The following is a 14,952-nucleotide window of genomic DNA, read 5'->3' as shown; positions in this document are numbered from 1 at the left end:
AATGTTCAGGAGCACAATGTCACTTTGGTATATGGATTTCTATCTTCTTGCACTGTTGTTGATTTACACTGTAAATTTGTACAATCTATAACTGTGGGGGGGAATGGAATACTACCAACACATTACTACAATGACCTTTTTCTCCCAACGACCCCTGCCCTGGGTAAAACCAAAAAAAAGACCGACCGACTGGCTGGCTTCAACTTGCCCTACAAAGAATGATTTGCCTCCATTTAAAAGGTGTGGCTTTTTTCTTCTACTATCAAGGGAGGAAATCCCATCCCAACCCTAGTGACTACCCTATATAATGAAGGAGAGAAAACGTAACCCCCAAAGAAGGCACGGCACGGCACGGCACGCATGCTGCAGCGGAAAAGGGTAGGAAAAAGAAATGTACAACAAATGAAGAAACAAATCTGATGAGGTATCTAGCAGGCGGTAGTATAAAGCTCGGCCCTAATCCTGTAAAAACTGGAACGCGGGGTTCTCGAGCAGCTCCTCGGCTGGTTTCACGTCCGAGAAGTCCTTCTCCTGTATCGCGTTGGTGATATCCTCCACTGAGAATGGAATGCTGTGGATTGCAACAGAAACACAAGGCAAAAAAAAAAAAAAGCAGAATATTAAGAATGCTGTGGATCAGTACAATGATATCAACATCATTGGATGGAATGGTACTTATGTTACCTTGAATTATCATCCAACAAAAATGAGCTGCTTTCTGCATTGTTCGAATCCTCCGTCATTAGGACCCGCATGTTACTAAGGACCTGAAATATTAGAGGGGTCAAGTTATGTTTGTCCTTTAATATCGTGTGGAAAGTAGTATCTCGCTGATAAGAATGCATAATTGCAAATAAAGCGGTGAAGTTCTTAAAGAAATGGAGCTCACATCTGACGATACGCTTTGGGTATTGTACTTGTCGTCCCAGTACTGCGTACAAATTCGGTATAGTTGTTGGACACTCAAAATCTACAAAAGGAAACCAATTGAACATTGATTAGGACCAGGACGATTTCATACTTCGCAAAAGTAAAAAAAAAACATAAACCAGAAAAGGCATGATGTATCAACAAAATCAAAAAGTGGGTTGACAGTTTTGAGATTTTACCGGACATAGGTCATGTACTATCTCATCATAAGATATCCTGAACTTCTGGAATATAACCTGAAAGGAGTATTCAAAATGTATGAGTACTTGCAAGTTACAATCCACACAGTGCAAGATCAATTGAAATTCAAACCCAAACTGCTAGACTTGCTTTATTGAGCTGGAAGTTGAATTACGTCATCCAAAGTTATAAATTATGAAGCTTATTGAATCCAACGATAAATGACTAAGTTATTGGATGACAATAAGACCGATATGCACCAAGCGTGTGCTGAAACTATATATACATGTAACTGAACAAATTAGAGGACCGTACCAAAAAGCCAACAGCCTGTCTGATATGCCTGATTTCATCCCATGATGATGCTGCATACTGTAACCAAGAAACTTCAGTAATTTGAATCATATACAAAAAGAAACCAAGGAATCACACAGCAGGCAGGTCACCTCGGATGTTGCCTTTGCACACCACAATTCCAACTCAGCTAAGCCAGCTTTGACATACTCTCCATTGCTGAAGGAGCAGCACTCACGACGAAGGAGCAGACTGTAGAACAAACAGTAAGCATGTATTGCACTAGCTTCCGTACAATCAAAAAACAGAACTTCAGAAGTTAAGCTCACCTATTGAATAGCTGTACATTGATGTATGAGAATATCTGGGTAAAGATTTTCTGAGCTAAAACTGGGGGTACCTGAGGATAAACAAAATGACAATTAAATATACATCCAGCTGAAGCGAATCCCACATAAACAAAGGGTCAAAGAGAGATATGCATACATGGTTATCTTGTAGAAGTTTTAGAAGGATATCCAAGTTCTCAATAATTTTCTGCCAATGGTTGCTCTGAGTTTGACCAGATGACCTTCCAGAAATTCGCAGCATGCTAGCTTTCATTGTTCTTGGAGCCTTGTGATTAACAAGAGCATGTGGTTAATAGTAATCACAAATATGTTTATGCTCATGTACCAACTGGAAACTTATAGGACCCAATGCCAGCTATCAGTAAACAGAAAAAAAATCTAAAGCGAGGATATGTTACCTGGATGCATAAAGAAATCAAAGATGACAATTCCTTTTTAATATTATCACGGATGATTCCATAAATCTTCTCCACGTAAGCAGTCAACTGCTGCTTGAAAAGCAACGCAGGATACTTGGCCTCAACTTGGCGCACAACATCAGTCGCTTCAACGTGCATGTTGGCAAAGGATGCAGAGCGCAAGCCCTAGACAAATAAATTAACATCAAAATCCAATTATCACATTCAACAATTCTCCCCATTTACTTATGAGCATGAAAAGGACAATAACATACTTGAGCCATTCTACCAAACAACGATGTCGGCTGAGGAGGTTTCTTTCGTGAAACAGTCCCAGGTGCACCAGCAGCTTTGAGACTTCTTTGTAAAAGGAAAAGCAAGCTAGACGTATTTGAGAGCCAGTAGGCAAGGTTGTCATTGTCCTCCTCATTCTGCATCAAAGACAGATCCAAATTGTAAACTGACATTAGGGGAGAGGGGAAAGCAGCTTGACACGTTCAAAATTCAAAAGAACAATAAATTAATTTGTAATTGTAGGTGAATCCAAGTTCATTAAAAAGATGATCAGACTACATATAAGGTAAAGTCTAAAGGAAGCCTGAAGACTAGTGAAGTAATATGACTATCTCATCGCTGTTTTCTTCAGTAGCGGACCTTTGAACAAAACCAAATTCTTTCAAATTTCTAAAAACATGGCATCAAAAGTTCAGAGTTTATCCATACAAAGGTAAGACCAAGAAAATCGAGCTTCTAGAGCAAGAAAAACTAGCTTCTAACATGGTCCAACTTATGAAAATAAAAGGGCACATCTAGTTTTGCTAACAAGCAGCTAGATGTGAAATGGACAGTGGTCAGCTCCAAAATGAAGAAAAAAATTTCCAATGACCACTCATTTATACTTATTTGAATTATGGCTTGAATATTAAGACCAAAGTTTAGGTTTCAGATTACCTCTATTGCAGATCCTATCAACTGAATAAGACGGTCAAAAACACTGGTCTTCTCAGCCTCAAAAGATTTCCAGTGAAGGAGACATTTATATATGGTAAAAGCAGCAACTGGCTTCCCTTCACAGTAGCCAAGATTTTTTGCTACACAATCAATGAGTGCATCGACATTTTCCTACAGAAAGATTAGTATTAAATAACCTTGTTTACAGAAGCAGTTGAAGGACTAAAAAATGTTGACTTACCTGTTGCTTCTCAGCAGAAGATTTTCTCAACTTTGGATCGCCATTCCCATAATCCTTAAGGGCAGGGGGTGCACTTTGGGGTTCCTGAAAAAGGATAGCAGTTTTGCCATGAGATTAAGGGTGCAACTGAAGTTGAAGAGACTAAATAGAAATATAAAGGTGTAAAATCCGAACCTTTGGCTCTTCAGCCTCATGATAGCCATTCTCCAGGTTCTGAATAACAGAGAAAGAAGCAGAAGAGTTGAGTAAAGAAGCATAGGCATTAACAGCAGAATTAACAAGAAACATCATTTTAAACCATCAATTCTACCTTTGGAACAATTGGAATCGACAAATGCTCAGACATGCTCCTGACTGGCGTGCTCAACAACGCTTGTCTTTGCACTTTCTCATCAGTTTCCATGTTGGATATTTTTTCTTGAAGCCTGAAGCAGAATATAAAAACAAAAAGGTCAATCAATAAATACTAATTATGGTTTTCTCAGCAATCAACATACATGCGCAAGTGCTTATACTATCAAGTTGGGCTAGGGAAAAGAACAACCTTAGCATTGCCATGTTCAAATCATCAATTTTCAACTCAGCATCCATTGCCTTCTTTAGTCTTTCCTCGCTGATTTTGTTTGTTTCGTCATATTTCTTCTCAGTATCATCAATCTTCTTTTCAAGAGAACTGACAAGAGTCTGTAGTCATGAAATGCAGAGTGTTATAAACACAGCAAGTAACTGCAAAAATATCAGATCGTGCTGAATAGTAGAAGGCAAGAAATCTCTGCAAAAAAAGGAGTAAAGCAAACCATAGCAGTTTTTAAAATTTATAACAGAAGCACCAACAGATTACAGGCCTTTGTCAGTCAAGATTATGTTCAGGTCTCACCTTAAGTTTATCATTTTCATCTCGAAGCTTATTCATCAGCTCTGTATCTATAACGGGAACCTCTTTAATAACTGGAGCTATCTCTGCAACCTTTTTGGCCGCCTCTCTCTCCTTCACTAGCGTGTCTTTTGTTTCTTTGTACTGTTGTTGCACCTCTTGCAAGGCAGCTTGTAACTTTGCATTCTCTTGTGATTTAGATTCCTCAAGATCAGCCTACAACGAACAGCCACGCATTAAAGCAATAGTACAATATCCTCAGATTAGCTAATCAAGTGTCAACATTTTACTTCTACTGAAGAACAGGACAACAAATAAAGATCTCCAATCCAAATTCCAAAATGCTTACAAGCACATTTTTACTTCACTAAGATCACTTCTTTAGACAATAATGTATGTGTGTTATCTTATGAAATGCACTTTTTAGAACAAGTCCAACAAACGGCAGGTTGAACCATTAACAACATATTTGAGTATGTTAAATCTCACATATAGTATATAAATTGGTGTGCATAAACCCACATTAGGTTATATCAGTGGCTTGCGGTATTCCTAAGGCTACAATGATATGGAGAAATTTTGTAACAAAATACTCACTCGCATGCGCTTCTCCAACTGTAGGCGCCACGTAAGCTCTTCAACTTGCTTTTCCAGTTTATTTTTGGCAGCTTGCAAAGCGCCAGTTTCCCGTGCAGCCTGGTGAGCAATGAAAATGAATAAGACTGGACCCTCATATGAGAGAGTATATTTACACTATTCACCACCAGGGCTTTTCAGACCAGTTCCATTACTAAGGCCTATAGCAATCATGCACCATCAGGTATATAAGAAGCCAGCAAACGTGATATTGTGCAATACCCAGTAATACCGAATTACTGGTGGTTCCAGGAGTGGAAAAGGCAGCATGTTGAGAAGTTTTACCCAAGGAAATTTCTAGTGCCCACCTCTCTGTTTTCGAGTCGAACGACTAGTCGTCGACTAGTCGACAAGTCGTTACATGAAGGTCGACTCAACCTGTCGACTCGAATCATTGGATGAGTCGATCGACTCGATCGACTAGTCCCGACTAGTCTCGACTAGTCTCGACTAGTCGCAGTTTTTGAGGCGAACGACTCGTTCAATCTGTCATGAAAGAGAAGTTGGGCAGAGAAAATGGAGCAGGGAAGGAGGGGTGGCTCCAGGGAAGGATGGGGGAGGCGGAGAGGAAGGGGTGGAGGCAGAGAAGCCATGGAGGAGGAGCTGCAGCAAGGCCATTGCGGCTGTCGATTCGTGCCTGGGGGCTGGAAGGGGAGCAGGTGAGAGAGAGAGTTAAGACGAGAGTGAATGGACGGTGAAGATTAGAGAATATGGATGGTCCAGATTGAGCTAGGCAGGCTAGGGTTTCATTGGGCCTTACTGGGCCAATATTGCCGTGTGGGCCAGTATTGAAGGAAGATTGGAGCGTCTGGAAACCTAGATCGAACAGTTCCAGCCCCCCTCCCCCGACCCAGCCCTCTTCTGCAGCAGCCGCCGCCCTGGCTTGCTGCTCGTCCCCTTCTCCCCTGGTTGCTGCTGCCTGCTGCTCATCCCTTGGTCGCCGCTGTTATTGGGCTGCTCCTCCCATCTCCTGATGGCCTTGTCTTGGTTGGTTGCTGCGACTCCTCCCTTGGTTGCCGCTGGCTGCTGCTGGTCTGCTCCCTACTGCTTAACTCACGTCGACTCATCGCATGTCGACTCGTCGACCATGAGTCTAGACTAGTCACGACTAGTCTAGAGTCGCCCCCCCTGAGCGACTCGTCGACTCATCGACTCGAAAACCTTGGCCCACCTCAAGATATATTCGTAAAAAAATTGTATATGGAATATAAAAAGTGCCTGTTACACATAAACATACCAATTTGAGTTTTCGAAGCTCCTTTCTAGCAACTTTTCCTCTCCAGATGCACTGTGTAGTAATAGCAGCTTTTCTTGTTCTTGAATAATCCAACCTCGCCAAGAATTGACGGCAGCGAGTCTGAAACAGAAATATGGATTATAAAGTGAACATTTTGATCTGATCTCCAAATTTGGGACTAAATGGTACACTTCAGAGACAGCTAATGTGTGGACGAATAGTAGCAACGAAGTTGTAGGGTTTCATCATGGCAATAATATAAAAGACCAGATGCACGTGTCATGTTTAGAAAGATAGCAGAAAAGAGCACTGTAATTCAAATATAGTCCACGACCCATAATTATGCATACTAAGCCAGCTCTCGATTTCATGAAGAAACTGAACTGGGATGACTGAAAATATGTGACTTTCACTACAAAAGAGGAAACTTCAGAACTCCCTCTATATATATTGTTGAATGGTAAAATAGAAATTATGAAGAAAATTAGCTTTCAGGAACTGTATTGGCTTATTGCAGTTTCTACCAAGGATAAAATCATCCAGACAATGACCCAACTGCTGAATAGAGATAAAATCAGCGAAACATAACATGATCTCTGCAGTTTCAGAGCAACCACTAACTAACTAATCTTATACTTGTATCAACAGAAAAATTGAACACTTATGCGGGTTATCATTCCCAACTTTTGTTCATTTGCTTGTATTTACACATGCACACAAAACAAGTTATTTTAATTTTATGTTACCTGGATAATGATAGCAGCTCTTGTTTGACGTCTGAAGTGGATCTCTTTACGTGCAGCCATCCCACGTAACGATGATTGAATGGTAAGCGCAGAAGCAGAAAGTTCAGTGTATGCCTTTCTCGCATTATGCATACGGTATCTAGTCTGGATTTTGAGAGAAGCAGCTTCTCTGCGGAGACCCTGGTAAACTCTTCTTGCAAGCTCTCCTTCAAATATTCAATAAAAGCCATGTCAGAAAATTATTGCTTGACCGCGATTAAGTAGGGCCAAACAGACTACGATTCGAAAGAACAAAAAGCTCACCGCGACAAACCGTCTGAATTTGTACAGCTGATCTTCGTAGTGCAATGAAGCTCTTCTTGGCCAAAAACGAGCGGACTTTCCTCTGAATCATGTTAGCTGAACGCCCTAACACTTCATTTCTACGAGCATCAAGTTCAGCCATTTGACCAGAACGAAGAAAAACTTTTGTCTTGCCAACCTAAATAAACATTTGCAAAAGCATATACAGTTTAGTCCATACATCAAGGATGCAAAAGGATAGCATTATGCTAGATTTATTTCAGAAAGGAGTTATATTCTGAGGGACATATCAATTTTAAGTGATTCACCTAATCAACTACAAAGTGATCTTACAGCATATATTGCATACTGTTTTGAACATCTTGAATTTGTAGTCTATACAAGTATACATAACGTAGCAGACTTATCTTTAATGCACCTCTAAAGTCTAATATTTTATACAATAAAGGTGGTGACGTTTTTGAACTAGCATCAAGCCAATATGTATCCCCAACATACAGCCAGTATCAAATACATGGACCATCAAAGGTCACATATAAAAAGCCTATATCAACCCACATTAATTGGCAATGGTGTTCCTAAATGGAAAAAAATATGCTCATTAAACTATCACATACCACAGATCAACAAAACCAAAAATGTAAGTTTCTCTTCAATATGCATACCTGGTAACCTTGCAGATCTACCTTCTCTAAGAGCCTTCTTACAGCAGTAATCTCATCAGAACTTGTATCAATGAGCACAAGCCAAGATCAGTAAAAGGCTCAACCAACTAAACCAGGAAGCAAGAACAGTTATTCATTTATAAGTTACAAATTAGTACCTTCCAGTCAAAACATCAGGCGCAAGAATACCGAAACGGTCAATGAACTCAAGGAATGTTCTTCTAGTTGGATACCCAGCACAGCTTATCCTAATTGCTTCCATAACCCCCTGAGAAAAAACAATATTAGGACTGATGTTGGAAGTCTGAAGCAAACAGAAATGCCAACAACAACAACTTACTCCGCATCTGAGCTGCTGAAGAACATTCTGGTTCTCAAAAATTGCTGGCTTCAATAAACTATTAGGCTTTACACAGCGGATATAGTGGGGCTCAGTTGAACTCAAGGTTTCCAAGAGAGATTGCAGTTGTTGCTGCATTTTTTATATAAATTGCAAATATTAGAAGCATGAAGAACTGGAAGCAACAAGAATTTCAGTTGAATCATTATAATAATAAAAGCAATTCATTATGCACCTTGAATCTTGAACCAATCGATGAAAACTTTGACGACTTTGAGGAGTCATCAGAAAGAAGAGGGAAAAGTCCTGAAACAAACGAACATCCTGAAGCACCCAAGAGAGCCTGATGTTCAGCAATAACATAATCCTTGTTCTTGTCCAGAAATAACTCGGTTTGATAGGTGACCTACACATCAATGTTTCCATCAGATTTATTAAAAAACAACTGTAACTAACAGAGCAAAGGCAGTTCATACTTACATCTCCGGCATAATGACATATTGTAAAGTCTGACCGAGATAACTTTGGCTTCACAAAGCGCTTGTGATTTTTGAAAGTTTGGTACAACTTCTGAGCAAATGTCTCATGTGTCGATCTTGGCAACATACTGCAACACAAAATCATATGTGCACAGATTAAACTATTTGTAAGATTGAAATTTTCAATGCTAGAAAACTAGTGAAAAAATTGAGATCTTATCACTCATCCATACCAAGCTTCATCCAGAAGGGCAATAATTCCACCAGGTTTCTGAAAAGGAAGAATTGAGTGCTTAGATGGAACACGACAAGACAATAAAGCAACATAACATACCAACATAAATTATGTCTATGTAAGAATTGGGGCTAAGTATCAAAGTGGTAGAAGCAGCTTTATTTTTTGACTAGGTATGTTCTGCATTGACAAGATGTATGGCATGGAAACCTCGAATTGTCCACAGAGATAAAAATAAAAAAAAATCAACATAACAAACTACTACTCCCTATTATGGATCGGAGGGAGTAATAACCAGTGCTTATATTGTAATCAATCCACAATGAACCACTATTGATCACTAGTAACCAATGCTAGTAGTGACCATTTGACATTGCTAATCAGAAATCATTAACTGTGGATAATTACCACTAACACCAAAAGATTAAATGGGCACGCATGAACTCATCGAACATCGGTATGTAGGGGGGAGCATTCCAATATACACAATTACACATTTTCAAAAAAATATATATATATACACAATTACACACTCATTTGAATGAACTTGTTTATTTTAGGCAGGCAAACAGCAGGCTGTGCAGATATCAGATCGTGTGATGCAAGGAGACAAACCCAACCCTACAGCAAGGTAACAAAGAAAGAGGGCCGGGGTATATACCTTATCGATGAGATCAAGAATATCCTGATTGTCAACAAACTCAATGTAACTCCAGTCAATTTCTTCTTTAGTATACTCTTCCTGCTCCATCTTAAAGACATGCTGCAGAAAAGCAGAACTTCAGAGTTAACAACTCTTCTATAAATAAAAGAACTCCATAACAATGAAACTGCTGGGTTAGGCTCCAACCAAGAAAGCTAGAAACTTGCCTGATTGAAGTGTTGTTGCAGTTTTTCATTTGTCAGGTTGATACAGAACTGCTCAAAGCTATCAAAAGCCAAAAAAGTGCATCAGATCTGAGAACTACACATAAGAAGTCCATAATAACTACTCCCTCCGTCCGAAAATACTTGACATCAAAATGGATAAAAAAAGGTGTATCTAGAACTAAAATACGTCTAGATACATATTCTTTTATCCATTTTGATGACAAGTATTTCCGGACGGAGGGAGTAGTAGGTAAAAATTAACAATAGAAATAATCAGTGAGGAAACAAAAATTGTGAAATATAATAATAACAAGATACTGTATGCACAAAAATAGAATGTCAGTGTTAGTTAACTGGAGGAAACCTTAAACTTCATGATGGCAGTCCTAAGAGTAACAGATACAGATGCACAAGCAGACCTGCACACACCTACTGTTCAACTAACATCACTCAACTGATGGTGCAATCATAATTCATGATCACCAGGACAAAAACAGTAAGTTCACATCAAACAAGCAAAAAGCAATAGCCAATGTTCTTAAAAGAAAAAGCAGTGTCCAAGTAGCTTGTACCAAATGTTACATTTCTGCCATGTACTACAGGCAATACGTATGATGATCTTGCGGAAAATCCAACTGATGAGTCTAGCATGTAATCAAAGGTGAAAAGAAAGGCCTAGCACGGTGGCACCTTTCATCAGTGGACTGAATTCAATTCTTCAACAAAAGAGAAAAATGGAGCTCAGCTGTGAACAAGAACCTCAAGATGGAGAAGTAATCATGTCATGATCACTAAAGGGTTTGCAGTCAAATAGCCCCTCTTTCACCTAGAACTAAAGCAGGCCCAAACCAAACCGACAGTTTTCTCTCATTGCCATTCTGTCAATCGAATTGACCAAAGACACATCCAACACACAATAAATCTATAAAAGTCCAGTTAAGCACCTGTTTGTCTTGAAGCTTTCAAACCCGTAGATATCCAGCACCCCAATTAAGCATTTTGAAGTTGGATCTTGACCAATAGAGTTGTTTATCTTAGTCACAAGCCTAGGGTCAAAGGACATTTGTCAGATAAGAACCAAAAGTAAACATATGTAGAACAGTCAAGCAGCTGCTTTTGAGCTGGAATAGCAATCGGTGTATAACTCCGAAATGAACTCACCAATCAAACAATCGTGAGTACACGGTCTTAGCAAGTGCATCTCTACTACCCTTGGCAGCCTCAGCATCCAAAGTTTTTACTATGTTCTCATCACGAGTCACAATAATACGTTTACACAGTGAATCTTCTAGTGCTTTCTCATCGCACCTACAAGACCAAAGTTTGAGATTTTTGTCAAATGCATAAGAATTCAACAGTTCCTAAAAAGAAGCTATAGGAGTACATACATGAAGAGCTCGGCAGCTGTCCTTAAATGAAACATAGATTTTTCATTTTTAGGTTTCGATGAATCCACATCATCCCCTTCTGCAAACTCAACATTTCCCAAGTGGAGAATAGCAGCAACAATCCGGAAAATTGCTTCCTAAATTTTAAAGCAACAAACAAAGCAAGGGGTTAAGTCAAGAAAGGCCTCAAGTGATCAAAAAGGAGTAGCGGAGATCATTAAAGAACCAAATATGTACCTGCTCTTGAGAACTGATTCCGATAATATCCATGGCCTTTCTAGTTTCAAGATACTCCTTCGATTCATCGAGGCCATCAATCTTATAGCAGTTGGACTGATTAAGATAGTGAAATGTACTGGGATCCCCTAGTTTGTACTTCTCCCGTTCCTGATATGAAAAATAGCATAATTTAACCGTACATTGCTTTCTAATATGAAATACAGTTATTTAAAGCAGAAGCTTATGATGTTTAGTGCCCTGATAAACAGTGATGTTAGCAAAATGGTAGCCAGAGGGACATGTCATTGAATAGCTTTCATGTACAGAGCTTTGATTCACAAAGGCTCTGCTACTCCCGTTGTGACAGTAACAAACAATTAGGAGAGGGGGAAATGTCATGGGAAAAGAGAACAGAATTCTTGAATTTCAATAAAGTAGTGCATGTAACAAGAAATGGTAAAATACGAATAAGTCCTCAGGTGATTAATCTTAAATTTTATATAAATATGTCTAGTAAAAAACAGGCATGTACGGATAGGTAAGGGACAGCACCTCAGGTGAGCCAGCACAAATCATGTAGAAACAATGGTAATTTCTCTCTGATTCCGATATTTGACAGACACGAGATCTCTCGAGAAGATAAGTTCTGACAGCAGCTCCTGATATCCTCCCCTTCTGATCAAACTGGATCTCAACAAATTTACCAAAGCGACTGCAGTGATAACAGAGAAAAAGGAATTGGTTGAGTGAACCAACACCCACAACACTAATTGCAACAATCATATAAAGAATGCCTCTTACCTTGAATTGTTATTTCGCACAGTCTTTGCATTTCCGAATGCTTCAAGAACAGGATTTGACTGTGGGAGGGATGCAGATTAATCAGTCGAACAAAAACACCAGTTGGTCACAGAAATAGTACTCAGGACCAGGTGAGTCTAAAAGTTAACTACCTGAAGAACTTGCTTCTCCACAGTTCGGCCTTCAGAGGCAGCCTTTCCACCCATGTACGCAAGATAGCGCATGATCATTTTAGTGCTTTCTGTTTTACCAGCACCACTTTCTCCACTAACAAGAATGGACTGACTTATTCCTTCATTTAGCATCAATCTGTAACGGTACATTAATCAAGTTTTTTCCTCGAGTCAAAATGGGAAGAGAGGAAAAAAACTGTTCATTTCCTGTTCTTGCAAATGCCTGCTTAAACTATAACAACCTAGTGATCTCAACATGAACCTACCTATATGCAACATCTGCAACAGCAAAAGGATGGGGGCTTAATTCACCAAAATCTGCTCCTTTATACTGTTCCATCATCTGAATATCGTACAAATGAGGCAGTCTTCGGAAAGGATTTACAGCAATCAGAATACTTCCAGTATACGTCTGGTTTCGAACAAAGAAATGAGAAAGACACAAATGAGAAAAATGAATGACATTCTTAACATAATATTAGTGGAAAGTATATGCGTCGGACAGTCAGACTACAGTAATAAGTTATATAAAGAGATCCTGACTTACATAGATTTCGTTCATGTCATATCTAGACTTCAAATTTTGAAGAACCCCAGGTTCATGCAGATAGGCAAGTTTTGTCATGTCATCAACTCCACATGGTGATTCCTCAGGATCCTTAGCATGGACATGAGATGCTTTTGCTGTAACCTGGGAAAAAGGGGGGGCCAAATTAGAACATGGTGCAAACACACCCTTTTCAACGTGGTTAGGCTTTTATGAAAGGTTAGATTCACATGGTATTTCTAAGCAGTTTTGTCATTAATAATCCACACAGAGTAAACTGGCCAGATGGCCGAATCCTAACAATACATACAAACAACTTACCGTTTTCTCATTGGAGCACTTGACCGTGATCGTGTCTCCATTGACCTTTAGGACCTCCCCATCAATCCAGGCTTCGTGGGGATCCTCGACCCAAACCTGGGATCCCACCGCGATGGAAGCTTGAGCCGCCTGCATGAATAGATGTAACATTAGACACTAGGCATGCATTGCTTACTCTGAAAAAATGTGCGTCTCCTAAAATGTTGGCCCTCATGCATTCGACGTTAATCACTGCGGCGCTATATCAAAATAAGCAACCTACGCAGACATGAGAACTCAACCATTTTCTGGCGCGAACAAGGCCGGTATGACAGCCCAACAAGCAGGTAAATTAGCCACATATCGCCAACCCTGAATAAATGCATATTTCGTAAAATGTTGTCCCCCGCGCATTCCACGGTAAATCATAACGGCGCTACATGGAAACAAATAAAATACACCAGCATGAGACATCCATCGACCATTTTCTGGTGCGAACAAGGCCGGTATAACGAACCCAACAATCAGAAGGGTGGCGGGGGCAGCAACAGGCAGGTCAATTAGCTGCATATCGCCAACCCCGAATAAATGCATATTTCCTAAAATGTTGCCCCCCGCGCATTCCATGGTAAATCATAACGGCGCTGCATGGAAACAAATAAAACACACCAGCATGAGACATCCATCGACCATTTTGTGGCGCGAACAAGGCCGGTATGACGAACCCAACAATCAGAAGGGTGACAGGGGCAGCAACAGGCATGCCAATTAGCCACATACCGCCAACCCCGAATAAATGCATATTTCCTAAAATGTTGCCGCCCGCGCATTCCGCGGTAATCAGTAGCGGCGCTACGTCGAAACAAATAACACACACCAGCATGAGACATCCATCGACCATTTTGTTGCGCGAGCAAGGCCAGTATAACGAAGCCAACAATTAGAAGGGTGGCAGGGACAGCAACAGGCAGGCCAATTAGCCGCACACCGCCAACCCCGAACAAATGCATATTTACTAAAATGTTGCTGCCCGCGCATTCCGCGGTAATCACAGGGCGCTACGTCGAAACAAATAACACACATCAGCATAAGACATCCACCCACCATTTTCTGGCGCGAACAAGGCCGGCGCACCGGACCAAACAATCACAAGGATATCAACAAGCAGGTCAACGCCTGCACCACCAGAATCTGCCACAACCATCATGCTCATTTCTCCAATGGCTAGGCTTAGCACAGGGATTCATTCAGTTTAACGGTGAACCCCCGAAATTTCAGGGGGGAAACTGCTGCCGGCAGCACTAGTCTAGGGTAACAGCAAGTCAGAAGCACGCTTAGAACAGCAATCCGGAGCAAGCTAGGGCTCCCTTACCATCGGTCAGAAGGTGAGAGCAGCGGATCTCCGCTCCAGCCCAGTCCAGCGGGGAGTAGTAGAGCGGTGACGGCTGCTGACCCCGGGAGGAAACCGGTGGGACGGCGCGACGACCCCGCGGCCCGCGAGATCCCGCCGAGTCCGGCGACCACGCGCCGCCGAGATCCAGTCCCCGCGGGCAAGCGGGCAGGCGGGAGGAGACGCCGCGCCCGAAACGCCGACAGGAGACGCCGAGATCGGGGCCGAGACGCTCCCCGACACCGCCCGCGAGCCGCGGTCGCTGGCTCCTCCCCCGCGCGTCCTTCCGAATCTCCGCACGCGACGCCCCGCCTCCCTCCCTCCCGAATCTCTCCCTCCTGGCTCCGACGAAATGCGCCGCCGCCGCCCTCGTGCGGCGCAGGCTCTTTTGCCTCCCGCTTTGCT

The 14,952-nt window shown here is 41.3% G+C and overlaps 1 protein-coding gene across 1 annotated transcript; it reads right to left on the bottom strand.

Annotated features, from left to right (window-relative positions):
• Positions 1–4: 4 nt before the first annotated feature.
• LOC119324577 (myosin-6-like) lies at positions 5–14,857 on the bottom strand. The gene is made up of 39 exons (XM_037598356.1): positions 14,530–14,857; positions 13,179–13,307; positions 12,858–13,001; positions 12,577–12,722; positions 12,290–12,446; positions 12,138–12,196; positions 11,889–12,048; positions 11,355–11,504; positions 11,118–11,254; positions 10,891–11,037; positions 10,674–10,775; positions 9,730–9,787; positions 9,521–9,622; positions 8,858–8,895; positions 8,626–8,752; positions 8,381–8,551; positions 8,146–8,277; positions 7,964–8,073; positions 7,806–7,866; positions 7,141–7,318; positions 6,838–7,043; positions 6,092–6,211; positions 4,816–4,914; positions 4,222–4,434; positions 3,889–4,028; positions 3,655–3,769; positions 3,519–3,557; positions 3,345–3,428; positions 3,104–3,274; positions 2,428–2,583; positions 2,153–2,338; positions 1,891–2,019; positions 1,734–1,804; positions 1,557–1,656; positions 1,426–1,482; positions 1,110–1,166; positions 890–970; positions 685–767; positions 5–571 (listed from the first exon to the last, which is right to left on the bottom strand). Exons 1-39 carry the CDS (start codon positions 14,530–14,532, stop codon positions 457–459), a joined length of 4,533 nt encoding a protein of 1,510 aa, XP_037454253.1. The 5' UTR covers positions 14,533–14,857; the 3' UTR covers positions 5–456.
• Between the last annotated feature and the right edge of the window lie 95 nt (positions 14,858–14,952).

The sequence above is a fragment of the Triticum dicoccoides genome, chromosome 6B, assembly GCF_002162155.2.
Source record: "Triticum dicoccoides isolate Atlit2015 ecotype Zavitan chromosome 6B, WEW_v2.0, whole genome shotgun sequence".
NCBI lineage: Eukaryota > Viridiplantae > Streptophyta > Magnoliopsida > Poales > Poaceae > Triticum > Triticum dicoccoides.
Note: the sequence above shows the minus strand (reverse complement) of the source record. Positions and strands in the feature narration are given on the sequence as shown.

Coding starts and splice junctions, on each gene's coding strand:
- LOC119324577 (XM_037598356.1), bottom strand. Junction 8,552..8,625: donor TATGTCATTATGCCGGAGAT/GTAAGTATGAAC, acceptor ATTGATGTGTAG/GTCACCTATCAAACCGAGTT. Junction 4,029..4,221: donor ATGAAAATGATAAACTTAAG/GTGAGACCTGAA, acceptor TCATGACTACAG/ACTCTTGTCAGTTCTCTTGA.